Source organism: Chelonoidis abingdonii, chromosome 1, assembly GCF_003597395.2.
Source record: "Chelonoidis abingdonii isolate Lonesome George chromosome 1, CheloAbing_2.0, whole genome shotgun sequence".
Taxonomy (NCBI): Eukaryota; Metazoa; Chordata; order Testudines; family Testudinidae; genus Chelonoidis; species Chelonoidis abingdonii.
Genome location: NC_133769.1, coordinates 46,344,511 through 46,366,662, shown reverse-complemented (window position 1 = coordinate 46,366,662; position 22,152 = coordinate 46,344,511). Strand labels below are relative to the sequence as shown.

General features: G+C 43.7%; 1 protein-coding gene across 2 annotated transcripts in view; it reads right to left on the bottom strand.

Annotated features, from left to right (window-relative positions):
* Positions 1-22,152, bottom strand: part of FAM3C (FAM3 metabolism regulating signaling molecule C) — a 54,767-nt gene that overhangs the window by 19,275 nt on the left and 13,340 nt on the right. The window contains exons 1-5 of one of the 2 annotated variants that reach the window (XM_032796210.2): positions 19,618-19,670; positions 15,878-15,939; positions 6,935-7,039; positions 4,627-4,656; positions 2,621-2,744 (exon numbers count right to left, since the gene is read on the bottom strand). In XM_032796210.2, the coding sequence (XP_032652101.1) occupies positions 2,621-2,744; positions 4,627-4,656; positions 6,935-7,039; positions 15,878-15,890 (272 nt within the window). In that variant the 5' untranslated portion in view covers positions 15,891-15,939; positions 19,618-19,670. Of the gene's footprint in view, positions 1-2,620; positions 2,745-4,626; positions 4,657-6,934; positions 7,040-15,877; positions 15,940-19,617; positions 19,671-22,152 lie in introns of those variants that run through there. The other variant, XM_075065392.1, reaches the window with a different exon arrangement.

The window sequence follows — 22,152 nt, the reverse complement described above, 5'->3', positions numbered from 1 at the left end:
TTGCCAAAGAAATCAACACACATACCACTCCTTATTTAACTATTTGAGATTAAAAATAAATAAAATCAGACGACTAATATGATGCACACATATAGCATTTAATCTCTGCTTTTCCAAAAATCTTTGCAAATATTTTGCTTCATAAACACCTTGAGAAGTTGGGAAGTTTTATTACACCCACTGTACAGACTGGCAGACTGAGGGACAGAAGGATTAGATTAATTGCTCAAGGTTACAAATTGAGTCATTGACAAGATTGGAAACACAACCCAGTAACCCTTTCAGAAGTGGTGTGCTGAGTCTTCATTTATTCACTCTGATTTAAGGTTTTGTGTGCCAGTAATACATTTTAACGTTTTTAGAAGGTATCTTTCTATAAGTCTATAATATATAAACAAACTATTTTTGTATGTAAAGTAAATAAAGGTTTTTCAAATGTTTAAGAAGCTTCATTTAAAATTAAATCAAAATGCAGGGCCCCCAGACCGGTGGCCAGGACCTGAGCAGTGTGAGTGCCGCTGAAAATCAGCTCGTGTGCTGCCTTTGGCACGCGTGCTATAGGTTGCCTACCCCTGCAGTAGCCCTTCCCAGTTCAGTGCTATGAGACTACACTCCCTCTTTACAAACATAACATAACCTTGTGTTAAGCCTGAAAATACATAAAGACAACTCAAACAATCTCAATTCTCATCTTGATGGATCCCAAGCACTTTAGAAACTACTTTTGATATGACTCTATAAAAACAATATTGGGACCACTCACCCCGCAGGAAATTAGGGCACCTCTGAGGCAGAACACAGTATTCACTCACCGGCATTAGATAACAGGGTTTTAGGAAGGAATTAAAGAATAATTTCCTCAACTGCACAAGGAATTTTAAAGGAGACTTTCAGGCTGACAAAATATAACTAAGTTAAAGTTTGGTCCAGAAAATGAAGTTAATACTTCTGCTCACTGAAAGATTTCAAGAGGGTTGAGGCAAAGTATTATGGCCGCTGCCTAGCTAGAAAAGAGAGGACAACTCCTGAAGAATCCAGCTATACCAACCATAATTAGTTTCATGTTCTGCAACTGACTTATTTCATAAGTACCGTTTGCTGAGTAAGTTCTAAGAAAAATTACATCACTGAACTATAATGAATGTGGCTGGCCAGCCACTTAACCAAGTTTGATAGCTTGTTTAAAGTCCAGTTTGGCAGGGCAGGGAACAATCTAGCCAAACTGGATCTTAAACAGTCTAACCAACTTGCTGAATCATTGGTGGGTATAGTGCCAGCTGTGCTAGGAAGGGCGGATGGAACATCAGTTCACAGTTAAGCATGTTAACTATCTATTCTTCAGCATGTTAGCTTAGTATATTCCAGCCTCAGTGGATCTGTGTTACTAGAGTTAAGTGATCATGACAGGGTACAGTCTTGAAGACAAAGACAATCCTTTGGCTCAAATGCTTCTAATTTTACAAAGTCTCTTTAAACACAGTACACTCTGATGAAAATCCTGTCCTCTACTTAAAATTACCTTGTAGTTAAATTGTCATCTGCAGCATTATAAATTGTTATGATGTTCACTGAAAAAATGCCAGTTATTTTGGAACAACTCTGCCTAGCCTGGTATAAGACACATTGGAATTATGCAGCACCAGAAGAGTGTGCACTGGGAGAAACCTACAACTAAACTGTACTATTTTAAAGCCAACCTTCACATGAATGCTGATTGTGACTGGAGTAAACAAAGTTCTTTGGTAGTTGTCGCAATACTAGAAATCCTTTTGCAATGCAACTTATTCAGAAACTGAGCTGGTAAGCTGTAACCTATAAAGTCACATGTACTCTATTGGGTAAAATCAAGGGCAATCATGATGTAAGAGGTGAGACTGTCTGGAACAAAATTAGCATACTGATGAAGTAATCCAATTAGCTTAATATTTAAGGAATACAAATAGCCCAGGCATAAAAGAGATTTTGTATTTCTAAAAGGGTTCCATTAAAAAACTACTATTATGTTTTTATTCAATTTAATAACCTCAAAGAATACAATTTTTCAAACATTTCCCTACAGTGCATGCAACCCAACCTTTGTAGCAAGGTACTAGTGGATATAAAAAGAGAAAGTTACTAGAAACTTAAACAAAAGTGAAACTCGTTAGATTGATTAATAATATTAGGCTAAGTGAATTTACTGTAAATATGAAAAGTGAATTAGATTTCTAAAATGTCTAGGTTTAATAACCTAAGATATCAGCAAAGTTTAATTACCTTTTTATTATTAAAATATCTTTTTACCCTGGCAGGGCTCTTGTAAAGAAAGGCTAAAAATATATTTTATCTGTCATTGGCCTGATGGAGTTTAAAGAAGTATTTTTAAAAAAGTATAACAATTCCATAGTACAATCCCACATACAGCTAGTAAGTGTCAAAAATGCATGAAAAAGGTACGTTTGTACCAGTTCAGATATTTGTTTGCATATTAAATAAGAATAAACCACAAGATGTTCTATTTACTTCAGCAAAACAATCAATACATTATAGTCTGTATTCAAGAGATTCTGACCGAGCAATTATCCAAAATAGATTTTAAAAAGGTACATACAGATAATCTGACAAATAAGCAAATACTTACACATTATCTTCTACACAAATTTTTGGTCCAACTACGTTGGCTGCTCCACTTGCCATTTTGAAGGCAAAGTGGTTTTCAGGACAAGCTTTTGAAATCCCACATTTATATCTGGGTGGTTTTGTAGCTTTAGAAAGGAAATAAATATGATTTAGATATGACAGTAAATAAATATGAGTCAAACCTAAGGAAAAGGTGCAGGCAAGTCACAAATTATCTCAGTCTATATAGAGACACAAGGTGGGTGAGGTAACATCCTTTATTGGACCAACTTCTGTTGGCGAGACAGACAAGTTTATGAGCTTACACAGAGCTTAGAGCTGAAGAAGAGCACTTTGTAAGCTGAAAAGCTTGTCTGTCTCACCAACAGAAGTTGGTCCAATAAAGGATATTACCTTGCCAACCTTGTTTCTCTAATATCCTGGGGCCAACATGGTGACAACAGTGCATAACTCAGTCTGTATATCAATTCTGGGAGAAAGCACTTCACATGCATTCATTTAATCTCACTTGCGAAGCAGGTGCGTATTTCTTTTTCTATAAATGGAGAAACAGGTACAAAAAATTATGGACCTGATCCAAAACCCACTAAAGTCAACAGGAATCTCTCCATTAACTTCTGTGGGCTTTGGATCATTCCCTAAATGACTTGCCTGAAGTCACATCTGTTTCTGCCTCTGCTGCAAAATTCTGAACTTAAATCTACCAGATTCCAGTCCTGTAACACATGAACAAATATAACTTTTCTCCTTGCTTAAATAATGTAACAAAGACATCTTCAATCAAGAGCTTAAAAGTAGATATAAATCAGTATCTGCAGAACTGCAGGGCTCTCCAGGAAACTGTAGCTGCAAAAGGAGCAGAATGTGGGGCCGCCGCTCCCAGGAGCAAGCATCCTGTGACAGCAGCTTCTTCTGCGCGGCAGTACCACCCCGAGCCCTGCCCCTGTCCCTTCCACACAGCTATTTGCATGACTGTGTCTCCTGTCTGGGGTCTGTACAGCCGTGCTAGAGGACAGAGCTGGGGGTGGTACAGCTGCGCCAGAGGAGCTGCCAACACGGGCCGCTGGCTTCTGGGAGGCAGGGGCGGCTCCAGGCCCCAGCACGCCAAGCGTGTGACTGGGGCAGCATGCCGGAGGGGGGCGCTCTGCCGGTCATTGGGAGGGCAGCAGGCAGCTCCAGTGGACCTCCCACAGGCGTCCCTGCAGAGGGTCTGCTGGTCCTGCGGCTCCGGTGGAGCATCCACAGGCACGGGACCGGCAACTGGCAGACCGCCCCCCGTGGTGTGCCACCGTGCTTGTGGCAGCGAAATGGCTAGAGCTGCCCCTGCTGGGAGGAGCAGCCCCACATTCTGCTCCTTTTGCAGCTGTGGTTCCCGGAAGAGTCCTGCGGTTCCATGGATATCAATTTATATCCGCAGATATCTGCATCTGCAGATACAAATCTGTATCCGTGCAGGGCTCTACTTAAAAGCTGGGACAGAAGATTTTTCAGGGAACGGTTTGATCATCTTTTTAAGGGCTATCAGGAACCCTCTTCAAAATGTATTAACACTAAAGAGCCGCATAATATATCCTTCATAAGAAACTTATTTTTACTTCGATTAATAAAATAATGCCAGTTAGTGTAATCTGTCTCCATCCTGGAATAAAAGTAAAAATTTATTTCCCACATACCCTATCTTGTACTTGACCAAAAGAGCACAAAGATAATACTGATCAATACACACATGGACTGTAGCTTAAATACTGTACATGTAACAGTAAAATTAGGTACAATATCACAAACCATTAAAATATCTATTCTGACATATGCTGATCTAACAAATGCAATTCTCTGGTTAGATGTGAAACAATCTTCTACTTCTGAAGCTATTCTCATTGCATTTTTATGTGCAGGTGGCAATTTCTACATCAAAGTGAGAGTCAGTATTTAAGAGTCACAGCACTATTGTATATACAGACAAAAGTAAAGACACACTGCAGTAACTGCGGCAAATGAAATACTTACGGTATGCAGCTATCTCCAGTGCTGATCTAGCTAAAACACAGAAGAAAGTTTTTTAAAAGCTTTGGTTACAATGATATTTCATTGGTAGTAAAATGTTTATAATCCCACTAGTTTAGTCTTTTGCAGATCTATAAAAATAAGATTGATTGTTTATGATACTCCATTTAATACCTCCCACCATCATATTCAAATATAAAGCACAAACATTTACAGTAAGACACACAAATTAAGGGGCCAAATTTTAAAATGCAGTCTTTAACATTCTGTGCTTCAAGTTTTGGTTGGCCAATTTTAGATACAGGGGATCTGATAATAGATACGTTGAGCTCCCAGAGATCCTTGGAGTTGTAGGTGCTCAATCCCTCTGAAAAAAATCAGGGAGTAGGTGTCTAAAGCTGGGCTTCCATAATCAGAAGGCATTTTTCAAAATTTGGAGCCTGGTTTTTAAGCTACCCAAAAGAGTTAGGTTAATGGTGGATTCTCTATTTACCTGAAGTCTTTTAACCATGATTTGAGGAGTTCAGTAACTCAGCCAGAGGTTATGGGTCTATTGCAATAGTGGGTGGGTGAGTTCTGTGGCCTGCGATTTGCAGGTCAGGCTAGATCAGTGTTTCCCACACTTGGGATGCCGCTTGTGTAGGAAAAGCCCCTGGCGAGCCAGGCCGGTTTGTTTACCTGCCCCGTCTGCAGGTCCAGCCGATCGCGGCTCCCACTGGCCATGGTTTGCTGCTCCAGGCTGATGGGAGCTGCTGGAAGCGGCAGCAGGTACATCCCTTGGCCCATGACACTTCTAGCAGCTCCCATTGGCCTGGAGCAGCGAACTGTGGCCAATGGGAGCCGCAATCAGCCGGACCTGCGGACGCGGCAGGTAAACAAACCAGCCCAGCCCACTCGGGGCTTTCCCTACACAAGCGCCATCCCAAGTCTGGGAAACACTGGACTAGATGATCAACATAGTCCCTTCTGGCCTTAAAAATCTATGAATCTATACGGAGAGCAGAAAAATAACATGCACACTTGACACAGTTTGATCACTGTATGTGTGTTGGTATACTACATCCAGCATGTGCACTTTATGTTAATACTAAACAAGGAATGAAAATAAGTAAATTCTGAAATGTCTATGCAGCACCTCTACAGTTTATCTTGGATGCCCACTTGTTATACCAGAGAGATGAGGTGGGGTAGCACAGGGGCAGTCAATAGGCAGATCACAGGCCAAATTCATACCACCAGATGCTTTTGAACAGATCCTGAAATCTTTTTATTTACATATCATTATTGTTACTATTTTTTTAAATTATTTTTCTGGAGTCTGGACCTTGACTATACCTTGACCAAGAAATTTGGAACTTGACAAAAAATAGACTACCCCTATTTACCTTATGGCATAGCATAAGTACTCAGCACATATTTGAGGTGAAGTAGTCCTTTGGAATATGTGCTAACTACACAGGACCCTCACTAGAACGCGGGATTTGGGATCCATGCACGGTACCACGCTAACGTGGGGACTGCGTTATAGCGGGGACCACGTTAAAATGAATTGTGTTATATAGACGCGCGTTCTAGCTAAACTATCCGATCTCGTATTTAGCTATGACACAGTGAGGGCATAGCTAGACTGGAAACTTCAAAGCGCTTCCTGTGGCAATGCTCTGAAGTGCGAGTGTGGTCATGCGTGAGCACTGGGAGAGGGCTTCTGGTTATCCACCTCTGTGAGGGGATTAGGTCCCAGTGCTTGGAGCCTGTTTACACTAGTGCTTTAAAGCACTCAGACTTGCTGCGTTCAGGGCTGCCCCAGCCAGCAAGTTAGAGCACTATAAAATGTAAGTGTAGACAAGCCCTGAGTACCTTTCCCAGGCTTGAAAAAGAGCTGTGTAGCGTGAAAACTTCTCTCGCACCAACAGAAGTTGGTCCAATAGAAGATATTATCTAACCCACCTTGTCTCTCAAATATCCTGGGACCAACACGATGACTACAAACACACTGTGCACTCTTGTTATACTTACAGTCTAAAGAACATTTGACTAAAATCACAAATACTGTTAAACATGATCTGTGCATGGATAAAAATTGTGTATATTTTGAATGAACGTTTTAAGCTAAAATATTCACATTAAAATTTGTAAATATTAATATTTTACCTTTCAGTGCAGAACATAAAAGTATATTCTTAAAAACATGCATTCTTCTGGAGCATGACCATGCCAGGCTCACCATGGAAAGAGCATGCAGCACTCACTCAAGCTATATCCAAGGTCAATTAGATTTGTGTTGGGAGAACAGTTAGAAGACATCACTTACCAAACAGGCTTCCTAAATTTGTATCCATTTTTATTTCAAATACTTGAGATATGACATAAAATGTCAGTAGAAATATTGAGACAGCTACCGCCAACTTTACAGCACCTATTCAGAACCACAGAAAATAAAAGTTTTCAGCATCTATTTCTATTTTATAATTTATACATGTCAGCTTTTACCACAAAAGATAAACTGCATGAGAAATCCACAATGAATTGTGTTAAATAAAGCTATTACAATGCTGCCAGAAACATGTTACAAACAAACTGTGGAATAAAGTAAACAAAAAGAATGTACATGAGAAATAAATCAAAAGTGAAGCTTTGTACTGTCAAGGTGTGAACTTAAATCACTGCAATGATAATGATACTGTGAGGCTCAGCTGTACCTCTGACTGCCATCTTCCACCCTGGGGTGGGACACCAATTCACATCTCACAGTTTACCAATAGCATGTTGGAATCACACTGGCATTTATAGAACAATATATATGCTAGATCGGGATAGTCAATAGGCGAACACTGGCCAAACTGGGACTGCCAGACAGTTCTCAGTGGACTGCAAAGATCAAACAAGCTGAAGCCGAGCCCGGGCTGGAGTCATGCCTGCTCTCCAGCACAGGGCCCCTAGTAGGGGTGGGTGGCTGGGCCTAGCTGGGCTCCAGAGCACAATGTGTCCCTGAGTGGTGCAAGCGCAGCCCCACCAGCTCTGTCATCTGCCACCCGGCAGCAGTGCAGGGGAGGGGTGGGACGAGTGGCCATGTGGGCAAATGAGCAAGTGCTGGAACCCGGGCTCAGCGAGTGAGGCAGCAGCAGCCCCTCTGGAGGGGTGGGTATGGAGGTGGCAGATGATCAGGGGAGGGGGGCCCGAGCTGGAGAGCTATGGGACCTCAGAGCCCAGCCAGGAGGGGTGACAGAGTCAGTGAGGCACTGACTGATGAACTGACGCGGCGTCAAGGCCCTGTGCCAGCTGCTCTTCCAGTGACAGGGACCAACACTGCACCCCACTTCAAGTGTGAGGCTGCAGGTACCCCTAATAGTACCCCTTCAAATATCCCTGCCAGCACACTCCAAATATCCTCTCTCAGTACTCACATATCCCTGCAGCACCTCCCCAACTACCCGTCCAGTACCCCCCCAATACCCCTGGCAGTGCCCTCTGTCTGGGAACTTGAAATATAGTAACCCTAAACTGGGTGGGGAATAATCAGGGGAGTTGGAGAAGGGAGCTGGGGGGGAGCTATAACCCTACAATAATTTTATTTGACAAAACTATAGTTAAGGCTACATTTTACTCATGGGTATTTTTAGCAGAAGTCATGGATAGGTCACAGTAAACAAAAATTCATGGCCCATGACCTCTCCATGACTTGTACTATATACCCCTGACTAAATCTTGTGTGCTCTGGGGGGGAGACTCCAGTGGCGCCACAGGTGCTCTGGAGGGAGCTCCAGGGAGGGGGTGTCCTGGGACCACTGCTGGTGTAGAGTTGCCAACCCTACAGGACTGGCCTGGAGTCTCCAGGAATTCAAGATTATGTCATGTGATTAAATCTCCCAGAATACATCCAACCAAAATTAGCAACCCTAAACTGGTGCTCCAGGGCAGGGAGCGGCAGCCCACAGACCACTACAGGTGCTGGGGGATGGTGGTGGCCCAAGACTGCCCCAGCAGCGGCCAGTGTGGCTGGCCCGGGGACTTCCGAGCTGCTCGGACTGGAAAGTCACAGAATCTGTGACCTCTGTGACTGACTCGCAGCCTTAACCATAGTTAATACTCTTGGTAAACTCAAAGCAAATTCAAACTTAAAACAGTTGTCTGAAAGTATTTTAATGCTAATATTTGCATCTATTTGACATTTTATCTATATACTTTCTCAAAGTCTCACGGCTTGGCTACACTGGAGAGTTGCAGCGCTGGTGGCTTTACAGCGCTGCAACTCACTCACTGCCCACACTTGCAAAGCACATATAGCGCTGTATCTCCCCAGTTACAGCGCTGGCTGTACTCCACCTTGGCCTGGGGAATAACGACTGCAGCGCTGGTGATGGCCTCCAGCCACTCTGCTCATCAGTTCGAACTCTACTGCCCTGCCTCAGGTGACCCGCCTTTTAAATGCCCCAGGAATTTTAAAAATCCCCTTCCTGTTTGCTCAGCCAGGTGGAGTGCAATCAGTGTATCTTTCCAGGTGACCATGCCTCCACACGCCAAACAAGCCCCAACATGGAGCAATGGCAAGTTGCTGCACCTCATCAGCGTTTATGGCGAGGAAGCTGTGCAGTCCCAGCTGTGCTCCAGCCGTAGGAATTACGATGCCTGTGGGCAGATATCAAGGGCCATGCTGGAAAGGGGCCATGACTGGGATGCGCTGCAGTGCAGGGTTAAAGTGAAGGAGCTGCGGAGTGCCTATTGCAAAGCCCGCAAGGGAAACCGCCGCTCTGGCGCTGCCCCCACGACCTGCCGTTTTTACAAAGAGCTGGACGCGATACTTGGGGGTGACCCCACCGCCAATCCAAGGACCACAATGAACATTTCAGAGTGGGAGGCGGGGAGGTGGAGGAGGAGGAAACCGAGAGTGAAGGTATTGGGGTGGGGGGAGACACCCCGGAGTCCCTGGAGGTATGCAGCCAGGAGCTCTTCTCAAGCCAGGAGGAAGGTAGCCAGTTGCAGCAGCCGGTACTTGGTGGAGGAAAAACAGAGGAGCGAGTTCCCAGTAAGCGGCTTTTATTTTCAGGATGGAAATTTTTCAGGAGAGGGAGGGAGGGTTAGGGCTGCATGCATGCCTAGATGTGGAATAGCGCATTGATGTGGTCTATCACGTCGCAGTAATCAGCCTCGGTAATCTCTTCAAAAGTTTCAGCCAGAGTGTGGGCGATGCGCTTCCACAAGTTTATTGGGAGAACCATTGTGGTCCTTGTCCCAGTCAGGCTAGCGCGTCCGCGCCACTGTGCCATGAGGGGTGGGGGGACCATTGCAAGACACAGGCAAGCTGCATAGGGGCCAGGGCGGAATTCGCATTGCTGTAGAAGACCCTCCTGCTCTTCCCAGGTGACCCGCAGCAGCGAGATATCTTCCAGGATCAACTCCTGTGGAAAATGTTGGGAGAGTGTTCAGTGTAGGTGCCCCCTGCAGCTGTTTGCTTTTCCCAATGCACAGAAACCCCGAGGACAGTACAGCCCTGAAGCAATCAGTCCGCCTTACTCACCATTTCAGGGTTCCTGTGGCTTATGTGCACTCTCTTTGGTATGGGAAAATTATGCTATTGTGAAGACTGTAAACTCCTTCACTGTGTGGGAATAACTGTCTGATATAAACAATGCTGCCTCTGTTAAGTGTTGCCTTTTTTGCCTTTCTACAAGCAACCTTGAGATCTCGGCTACCCGTGTTATCAACAGCTCTAAGACTCCAAAATCTCCGGAAGAAGACATGCTGCAAGCAGTTATAGATCATTCTGTCACAGAGAATCAAAAAAAGTGCAGGACTGGAGGGAAAGAGAAAGCAGGATCTGCCAGAAAAACACAGCAGCCAGGAAGAAAAGCACAAAGCAGATGATAAGCATCCTGGCGCACCAAGCGGCCTCTATCCAGGCACTTGTAGCCGTGCAGGCAGAGCACTACTGCGTCGGCCCCCCACACCGTCCCAAAGTTCTTTCCCTTGTGCCCCAATGTCAGCTCAAAACTCCCTTCCCCAGCATCCAGGTTCTTACCACCACCAGCTGCCTCCAACACTTGTACATTCACCAACCAGCCCTGAAAACTACAACCCTTACCCTCTGCACTCAACCCCCATCACCATGCAGTATAGGCATCCTGAAGTGCAGCAGTCATTGCACAGCACTCCAGACAGGACATATTCAAACTTGTGACTGTGCAGTTCTCCACCCTACCCCTCTGCCCTTTTAGGTTCCCAAAATGTTGTGTGTCTGTCAATAAAGTTATTTTCTATTCAATAAATGAATTCCTGGCTTTGAAAACAGTCTTTATGATTGCAGAATGTCAAAGATACCTTAGCCCAGGAAAGAAACAGGCACTGCAACTCAGCTTTGGAAACACAGATTCCTACTAACATTGAAACCACTGCACTTCACTCTTGTGCAAGGCACCAAACATTACTGTTGGTTTTCAGCCTCAAATTCCTCCTTCAAGGCATCCCTAATCCTTGCAGCCCTGTGCTGGGCCTCTCTAGTAGCCCTGCTCTCTGGCTGTGCAAATTCAGCCTCCAGGCGTTGAACCTCAGAGGTCCATGCCTGACTGAATCTTTCACCCCTTCCCTTCACAAATATTATGGAGGGTAGAGCACATGGATATAACCGCGGGGATGCTGCTTTCCTCCAAGTCTAGCTTCCCATATAGAGATCGCCAGCACCCCTTTAAACGGCCAAAAGCACGTTCCACAGTCATTCAGCACCGGCTCAGTCTGTAGTTGAACCGGTCCTTGCTCCTATCAAGCTTCCCTATATACGGTTTCATGAGCCAAGGCATTAACGGGTAAGCGGGGTCTCCAAGGATCACAATGGGCATTTCAACATCCCCTATTGTGATCTTCCGGTCTGGGAAAAAAGTCCCTGCCTGCAGCTTGCCTGTTCCAAAAGATGCGCACATCATGCACCTTTCCAGGCCAGCCTGTGTTCATGTCAATGAAACGCGCACGGTGATCCACAAGTGCCTGGAGAACCATAGAGAAATACCCCTTCCGATTAACGTACTCATATCCTAGGTGTGGTGGTGCCAGAATAGGAATATGCATCCCATCTATTGCCCCGCCACAGTTAGGGAAACCCACTTGTGCAAAGCCATCTACAATGTCCTGCATGTTCGCCAGAGTCACGGTTCTTCTTAGCAGGATGCGATTAATGGCCCTGCAAACTTGCATCAACACAATTCCAACGGTCAACTTTCCCACTCGAAACTGGTTCCTGACTGATCGGTAGCTGTCTGGAGTTGCCAGCTTCCAGACTGCAATAGACACCCGCTTCTCCACTGGCAGGACAGCTCTCAATCTCGTGTCCTTGCGTCGCAGGGTGGGGGAGAGCTCCTCACACAGTCCCATGAAAGTGGTTTTCCTCATCCAAAAGTTCTGCAGCCACTGCTCGTCATCCCAGACTTCCATGACGATGTGATCCCATCACTCAGTGCTTGTTTCCCAAGCCCAAAAGCGGTGTTCCACGGTGCTGAGCATTTCCGTGAATGCCAGATGCAATTTAGTGTCATACGCATCAGGTGACTCGTTATCATTGTCGGACTCCTCATCACTTTGGATCTTAAGGAATAGCTCAACCGCCAAACGTGATGTGCTGGCGAGACTCGTCAGCATACTCCTCAGCAGTTTGGGCTCCATTTCCCACAGAAATCATGCTGCACAGAACCGTTGAGAGAGTCAAGATGGCACCAAACGTGGACAAAATAAAACAGAGATTGCTGGGATGTGAAGCGATGCATCACGGGGCATTGGGACAGGAAGCAGAATGACCCGCACCCTCCACCCCCTTCCCACAACCCATGGCGCCAAAATGGGATGAGGTGCTCTGTGGGATAGCTGCCCATAATGCACCACTCCCAACACCACTGCAAATGCTGCAAATGTGGCCACACTGCAGCACTGGTAGCTGTCAGTGTGGCCACCCTCCAGCGCTTTCCCTACACAGCTGTACCTCCCAGTCCTGCACACCTGCAAGTGTAGCCAAACCCTCAGATGTAACTTATTACTTCTTTCTTGGAGGTTATTTTTAGGTTTTACCGTGGTTTGATATTTTTTTTTTTTCCAGAGTCACATCTACAAAAAAAGTAGATTTTGGAACATGATGTCTCTTAAATTAGACAGATGGTGCATGTTTTGTTATATATAGAATAGGCAAGAAAAAGTGAGCAGACTGTACCAACACCAAAGAAACACCACAGAATTCTCAGCCCTCTCATGGAATTGTATGGGCTCTTTCTATAAAGAAGAAAAGACATTTCTAAGAGAGCCATTCCTTTAGTCTTTGAACTAAAAGCACTCCACTAAAGTACTTGCTTACTATACCTAAGAAATGTCAACTGAAGATTACATATATAAACTTTATCAGGTTCTGCCCTGATCTTGGCAGGGCTGAAGTGGGGAGGATTATAGGAGGGAGACAACCACCATTGGTGACCTAACTGACCTTCCAGAAAACTGAGCATTTCCCAGTCTTACCAAAATCTGCCCACTCTTACAGCAGCATAAAATAGACTTTCACCAGACTCCAATGGGGAGTCTGTTTGAACTAAGTTCAGATGTAAGCATACATAATACAGTTAATAAAAATGTATGTTCCATGTGCCCATTTCTCTGTCACAGCCTTACCGTTAACTTTAATATCCTGGGTTACTTTGAAGTAACTGTTACTAAGTTAATGTATGAATATCACTGCTGAAAAGTCTAACCGTTTGTCAGACTATTAACTAGCACACTCACACATTCCTCCTGCAACACAACAGTACAAATTACATCGCAATGGAACGCCTTGAAATTATTTAGTTGTGATACAGACGCAACACACTACTGAATTTTCTTTGATGTTTCCTGCTTCTTTTCTCATAAGTAAACAGGCTTCTCAGAGACCTCTATTGCTGCTCTCCAAATGCTACATTTATTCAGCTTTCACGCCCAGTTTCTTTCTGAACTCTACTCAGTCGGTCTCCGATACACTGTTACTCCTGAGGTAATTCAGTACCAAAAAATTAAAAATAGTGCACACAATATTTTAAAATTCTGCAAATTTTGTCAGTAAATAAATGTAGCTCCAGCATGGCAGTGGGGAGCACAGGCCACTGGCTACATTGAGGTGGGAGATCATCCTGAAGCCCCCAGCTCCCCAGTACAGGGATTTGGCAGTGAGGCTGCACCTGACCCTGACACAGTATAAGGGCTGGGCCTGACCCAGAAACACACCTCTGTGACAGGTGCACCAGGCATGGGTGGGAAGGCTCAGCCCCACAGGATCCAAGTGTGGAGGGGCTAGTATGTATAGGATCCAGGTGTGGGGCAATCTGGGTGCTGGCAGCTCAGTGGGATATCTGGATGCAGAGGCCTTGTTGGGGGGTTCCAGGTGCAGGAGAAGGTGGTGGTGGCTGGGGCTCAGCAGTGGGGATCTGGGTGTGGGGAGATGGGAATCAGTAGGAATTGGGAGGCCTGGGTGTGGAGGGCTCGGCGGGGTGGGCCCAGATGCTGGGGGAGGGGGTTTGATGGAGTGGGGTCCAGATGCAGCTCCTTGGGAATCAGTGTGGTGGGGGTCTGGGTGTGGGGGGGGCTTGTTGTAGGAGTCCAGGAGTAGGGAGGTACGGCTTGTCAGTGTGAGGGTTCGATGGTACTGCTTAACAGGGGAGCCCCAGCTGCTGCCAAGGGACGCCACATGCTGGACTCCAACTTCCCCCCATGATTCCCCTATCCCCGTCTCTTCTCCACTCCCCACCCCTCACTCCCCCATCCTCCTGCCCTATTCCACCCCCCGTTCCTTCCCCACTGCCTCTTCCCCTCCACCCCCAGCACTCACTGTTGCACAGAAAAGAAGGCTCCCAGCACACAGAAGGGGAGCACAACTGGCACTAGGACCCAGGAGATGGCGTTCAGCAGCAGAGTCAGGGAACCAAGATGCAGGCTCCTTCAGCTGGGCAGCTCTGCACTTGCAGAAATGGGGGGGAGGGGCACACGCAGTGGCACGTAACCCTGTGTGCCCCCCAAGACTCACTTCTGTTTGGAAGGGAGCAATCCCCCACCAAAACTGCACCCATGGTCATCTCCCCCACGCTGCTTCCCTGCAGTTTTCTGCAGGCAAGCACAAGAATTCTGGGGAAGGGGCGTTTTCTGCGAGTGCCTGCTCTCACCGAACCCGCCCCCAGAAGTAATGCTTCTATACAGGACATTTCCAGTTATTTCTTCTTTCTGTTTTGGAACAGTTACCTATTTCTCATTCCTTCATCTTATTGACCTATGGCTTACAAATACCAAGAACACTCATTACATTTACATCAAAGACTTATCCTCAAGTCCTGAAAAATTTCAAATTCCATTTCTTCCTATTGCATTCAATGTCACTGTATACATTTGTTAGGTTTCCTGAATTTCTAATGCATATATCACTTCCTTGGTGTTATTTACTACAATGACTGGTGTTTTTTTGGTGTTATTTTGCACTACGATTAGAACTGATTCTTGTTTAAAAGATTGAAAGATATATAAAAAGACCCATAAGACATCTGATGTGAAAGGTGCTAAATACACTTTTTAAATTTAGTGATGTATAGAATATTTTCTGCATTCTTTTGAGATGTCTCTCATATCCAGGGTACTAAGAAACAAAGACTGGACTGTAGGAAGAGTTATTTTGGCTGAAAGTGGCAGATAAACATTTTGCCATTTTATCAGACAAAATATCAGAGGGGTAGCCATGTTAGCAGTGGGTATTCATTCCCCCACGAAAGCTTATGCTCCAATACTTCTGTTATTCTATAATGTGCCACAGGACAGTCGCTTTTTACTAGACAAAATGTTTTCTTCCAATAAACTTGAACCTCCTCCCCTGCAAAAATTCCAGTTTAGTAACTGAAATGCATATACAATAATTGAATGAACTACATATAAAAAGCTGAAAGCCAGAGTTACACCAAGAAACTCAGAGGAAGACCAAATTCACATTTGCTTCTTCTTTTCGACCTTCAGGGAAGCTAGATGTTACTGGTATGGGGAAAATAACATTCATCATTTTTGTCTGCCATTCATGATTGCTTAATGCCATGCTTCACAGACAGCTAAAGAGGCAGTGAAATAGCAAAGCAATACTGTTTCCATTAAATTAACGCTGCCATGCTTCTTTCAGAAGTTTGATATTAATAAAAAACATCACAATTATCCTTTACTTATTAATGCAGTATATGGCTTGGTTTAAAAGTCACATCAATCTGATCCCAGTGACTGTTTTTCTTACCTGCTACCCTCATGTTTAGTCTTGTCAGTCAGTCAACAGCACTACTGCACTAAACAAACCACCTAAAAAGGAGAAAATAGAAGGCACAACAATTAGAACTGGAGGCAAATAAGCATTTTACTACTGTTTTGTTTGTTAATTCATTCATAGAAACATTCAGGGTTTCCAAACTAGTAGCGCTAATGAAGATTTTGCTGATCACTTAATCGTTAACCCATTATAGCTAGCATCAAGCCTTGATTTCTTAGTGCTCACAGTGAAAGAGTATATTGGACTGATTTTGATGTATTGCTCTCATTTGTCACTCAAGTATAAAGCAAGCTACCTGAATGTTTTGTTATTCTAATCATTCGTTTCTGAGCTTTACTAAATCCTTCATAAACTCACCTCATTTTTAGCCTGTTTTGATATGACACATTATACTCTCAATCAATTACCAAGGAAATCAGATGATGTTCCTTGTTTTCTTGAAGGTGTTCAATATGTATGGTACAAATGTAAACATGCAACAGAGAGTGCACACACAAAAAAACCCATCTGCATTCTTTCAAATAGATAGTGACCTTTTGTACCAAGATTATGTTTTATTGCAGAGTGGCAGTCAAACTTTTGAGGATTTTCTCTCTAGATTATAGTAAAAAATAGTTAATGACCACATTGCAAAATTTGTGCACAAAAAAATGCCACTTTCCTTCAGCAAAGTAATGATGTCTGAAATGTAAGAAGAAAGGTATGTAGCTTGATAAATCTATTCACCTATATGCATTTTTAGTTAAATGTATAGATGGCAAGTGCTGTAGAAAGTTGGTGCTTAAAAGGACACTCCAAGAACAGTGCTCAGAAGAAGACACAGCCTCTATCCCAGGGGTAGGCAACCTATGGCACATGTACCAAAGGCGACACACAAGCTGATTTTCAGTGGCACTCACACTGCCCAGGTCCTGGTCACCGGTCCCGGGGCTCCACTGCTGGCCTAGGGTATCGACTGCCAGACCCCTGCCAGCCAGGGTTCCCCCCACCGGCCCCAGGTCCGGCCACTGGTCAGGAGGGCTCTGCTGTCGGCTGGGGGTCCCAGACACCGGCCCAGGGCTCTGCAGCCGCCCCCTGCTGTGTCCCAGTGGCCCCAGCCAGGGACAGTGAGGGGTGCAGAAAAAGGAATGGGGGGGTGCAGCTCAGCACCCCCACCTTAAAAATTGTTCCAGTGCCACTGTACTCGGATATTTTTAAGTCCTAATTTTCTGCTTACATCACTATCACACCAAGTGGAACAGCACATTGCGTTTGATGTTGAGATTAGAATGTACATGCAAGAACTGGAATCAGAATTTTCTGACAGATTTCAAGACTTCCAGCGATTTGGCCCAATCCATTCTTTTCTAACTAAACCTGAAAAGTTCAATGAAAGCGACTTGGATTCGTCAGTATTTCACTGGATGGGTGTTGAAGATTTCAAAATGCAGCTCATCCAGTTAAAAAGCTCAGAAGTATGAGCATCAAAGTTTGGAGATCTGCGGAGTGCCCTTGAAGCAATGAGAGATCATGGGGCCTCTGTTCTGACCTGCTGGATGTCCCTGCCAGTGAAATTTAACTGTTTGAAGAAAATTGCGTTTGCAATGCTTTCAGCATTTGGATCCACATACCTGTGTAAACAGGTATTTTCACACATGAAATATGTCCTCTGTCCCTCTCAGCGCTGGTTAACAACTGATCACTAAGAAGCCTGTGTGCAGCTTAAATCATCCAACTACATGCCAGACATTGGAAAACTCAGCAACGAAAAGCAAGGGCAAGGATCACACTAAACTGATAAGATCTGAATTTTAATTTAAATTAAGCTTCAATATTTTAAAAATCTTATTTACTTTACATACAACAATAGTTTAGTTCTATATTATAGACTTATAGAAAGAGACCTTCTAAAAACATTAAAATATATTACTGGCATGTGAAACCTTAAATTACTGTAAATAAATGAAGACTCGGCACACCACTTCTGAAAAACTGTGAACCCCTGATCTATCCTGTGCAGCTCAAAAGCTCTATGGGGAGGATATGAGGCAGGAGCAATGAGCCAACCTTCCCCTCAATCCCTACAAGTAGAATAAATTGTCTGACTAATAACTCAATGATTATTTACTGAAGGTTTATTGGTGTATGATACATGGGGATACACAGTAACTTATTCACATTAATGCAAAAAGGTAAGCAAAAGAACTCCTCCCCAGCCCCCCCAGCATCCCTATCAGTAAGCATGCTTAACTGAGGATTACATATGACATGTAAGTTTGAGATAAAGTTATCAAAAAATTGAATGTGACAAGGTATACATTTTGATATACTCAAACAACAAAGAGAATTTTACTAACTTAACATGCATGCATGCACACAAGGGCTTAGAAGAATGAGAAATTTAAATTCAAGAGACAACTTTCCAGAAAAGTTAGAAGTATCTGAAAATAAGGGATTAGACTGAAAGTATTGCCTCAACCAGAACTTCAGCATTTCTACAATGACAGGCTAACTCTAATCTAAAAAGGTATTTTAGAAAACATCTGCAACATTTATAAAACATTCATACAAAATAGTGTGTTTGTAAATAATTTTTTTTATTGCACAGATTATCTTTCAGTTACTGGAAAAATAAAATGCACTTCATAGCACCTTCCAATTGAAGATCTCCAAGCATTTCTTGCACTAAGCCTCAAACAGTCCTGGATGGTTAAGTATTATCCCCAATTTTTAAATGGCAAAACTACCACAGAAACTTCTAAAATTTTCAAACTAAGATGCCTAGAGATTCTGAGCACCTGCTCAGAACCCAATGAGAGGTTCAGGACTCTGATCCACTGAAAAAAATCAGGCCAGATGTGTCTAGGTTTAGTCAAAGTGTTAACAGTGCTGGCTTTTGTGACACTGGGTTAGCAATTTAGGAAGCATTTGGGTGAACACTGGAACAAAGGAGACAGCATTCTCTAATATTTCCTGATAAGGCCTCAGAGGCTCTTAAGAACCACTGTATTATGTACTTTCATACCTTTGATGTGAAAGCATTTTCACATTTTTCACTGAACTGAAATTAGATTCTGCCTGGAAACTTAGCAGGAAAAGATTAGGCTATTGAGCTATTTACTACTTCACTTGCTCATTTCTTACCATTTAATAAAGCATAAAAAACGCCTCAGATTCAAGTTACTATAGAAGTGTCACGTTCGCATTGGTTTGGAAAACAATCGACTCCCGAAGGCACAGGTCGGCTCTTCTCCCCTGACCTATGGTGATTGCGCTGCTTGACCTGCTCCTGCCGGACACCGACACCACACTGCGCTGTGTTTGCTGCGGAGCGCGTGCACCAAGAAATCACAGTCTTATCCCGCAGTGTGCACACACTCCACAGCAGGAGCAGTGCATGCAACTGTGGCCATACCAACCTCACAGGAAGGAGAAGAGTCAAACCGAGCCCAAGTGTTGTTTTCCAACCTGACACAAACCTGACATCTGTAGTCGGAAAATGACTCGACCCTCTCGGGCTTGGGTCAGTTTGGGTCTGGGTTAAAAAAATCAGGCCCAACAATCAGGCCTGAGTAGAGCTCTAGAGGTTACCTTAAAATGCACAAGATACTCAGACCAATAGTGTAGCCTGTAACCAATATCTCCTTTAGGTAAAAGGAAATCTGCTCAATTTCCCTTTTGCTAAATGTAAATGCTAGAGAGAAAAAGCAGTATTGTGCAGGATGACAAACCTGTTTTAGTTGGGTGGTGATTCAGGCAGATTCATCCCAAATGGGGAAGGAGCCTGAGTATACGGAAAAGACTGTGTAAACGAACAGTTGATGCCTAATACAAGGCTTTGGATATGGCTGTGCTGCAACTTTCGCGCTCAGGGGTGTGGAAAAACATCCCCCTGAGCACTGCAAGATACAGCGCTGTAAAGCCTCAGTGTAATCAGTGCCGCTGCGCTGGGAGCACGGCTCCCAGTGCTGCAAGCTACACCCGTAGAGGATGTGGTTTACGTGCAGCCTCCCAGCGCTGGTGCTCCGACCACTTTCACACTTCGCAACGGTGCCGTGCAGCGCTTTGAAATTTCAAGGGTAGCCATACCCTTTGTGAAACAGCTGTATACAACAGTACCACAACATCCCTGAGACTCTGTGCTCTTGAATGCTATGACAGTGACAAAATCCTGTTATTTGTCTCTAGCACCTGTCTGTTACTCTTTGCTCTACATCCTCCACAAAACTCTCTCAACCCTACATAAGCCTGATGTTCAACTCTGGGAGAGGGAGAACTTTCCATTATTCAAGCTACTTCTTTTGGCTTGTGTTCGAAGTAGCACTGTTGAGTTCAAAGACCCATGTCCAGCCTCTCTCTGCCACAGATAGGGTGACTATGATATACTGCTTCAAGTTTTATGGGAGTAAGCATTAGTAGTGATGACAGTAAATGAGAGGGAAAAAATGGAAAGATCTGAGAAACTCTCCTTCCCTCCACAAAAAGAAAGACCTTAAAATATCAGCAGGCACTTTCAAGAGTAGAGAGGAATTTGGTGCTAAATGTTCACTGCTTACATTAAGAATGAAACTTTCCTAGCAGATGTATCACAGGCTATAAAAAATGTCCAGAGGATGACAAGCAACTGGCCATGAGCAAGCACAGTGATCAGTAGTTTCCCCAGGAATTGAAATTAGAGGGGGTGTTCGAATTTACAGGGGAGGTGTCAGGGCAAATGAGATATATAAAAGAGCTATGAATAAAGTAAATGTTTTGTTAGGATAATGCAAATTTAACATAAGGATAATGCAAGTTACACATAACAGGTCTAGATTTCTAAAAAATATACTAAAAAAATTTAAAAAAATGTATTTAATTTAAATTGACTTTTGAAAAGTAAGCCATCAGGGGATAAGGGGGAAGTCCTCTCATGGATCAGTAACTGGTTAAAATATGGGAAACAAAGGGTAGGAATAAATTATCCGTTTTCAGAATGGAGAGAGATAAATAGTGGTATCCCAGAGGGGTCGGTACTGGGACCATTACTGTTCAACATACTCATAAATGATCTGGAAAAATGGGTAAACAGTGAGTGTCATAATTTTCAGATGATACAAAACTACTCAAGATAGCAGTCTTCCTGGGACTGAACTAAGAGCTTCAAAAGGATCTCACAGAACTGAGTGACTGGGCAACAAAATGGCAGATGAAATTCAATGTTGATAAATGCAAAGTAATGCACACTGGAAAACAATCTCAACTATACATACAAAATGAAGGAGTCTGAATTAGCTGTTACCACTCAAAAGAGAGATCTTGGAGTCGTTATGGATAGTTCTCTGAAAACATCCACTCAATGAGCAGCGGCAGCCAAAAAAGCAAACAGAATGTTGGGAATCATTAAGAAAGGGACAGATAATAAGACAGAAAATATCATATTGCCTCTATATAAATCCATGGTATGTGTACACCTTGAACACTGTGTGCAGATCTGGTCACCCCATCCCAAAAGAGATACATGGAGATGGGCAACTAAAATGATAAGGGGTATGAAACAGGAGGAGAAATTAAAATGACTGGGAATTTTCATCTTAGAAAAGAGACGACTAAGGGAGGATACGACAGAGGTCAATCAGCACAGGCTAAGTACAGTTCTACTGACCTTTATTTATACAATAAGAACAACATTTCATTCCCACCCCCTATCCCCCACATTCAAGTGATTTGTAACCCAATCCCAGCCAAAATCTATCACTTGGGCAACACAGCTCTGTTTGCTGGATACCTAGGTAGACTAGGTGTGACTGTAAATACAATGTGGTCCTGAAGCCTTTCCCCCCAGCCCCAGCTCATCACTAGCTGTCAGGGAGAGCTCATTTAGACTTTGCTTACAAATCATCCATTTGATTCTTAGGGCCTGGCCAACAATCACCGAAATGACATGCCATGACATTGTCATTAAACAGCTGTATAAGGAAACTTAGTAACTATGTTCTATAAGTTTTGAATTTATTATACTTTTCTTAGATCTATGTATTTTATCATATGACACTGTATAATAATCCTAAAGGGTTGGTATTATGTTCAATTTCAATTCAAATTTCCAAAAATCTACTAATATTGCATGTTTCAGGTAGTAGCAACCAGTGTTGTCTGTATCTTGCAAAAACGAAAGGAGTACTTGTGCACCTTGAGCTAACACATTTATTTAAGGCATAAGCTTTCGGTGGCTAGCAGTCCCATTCATTGGATGTATAGAATGGAACATATAGTTGAGCGAGATATAT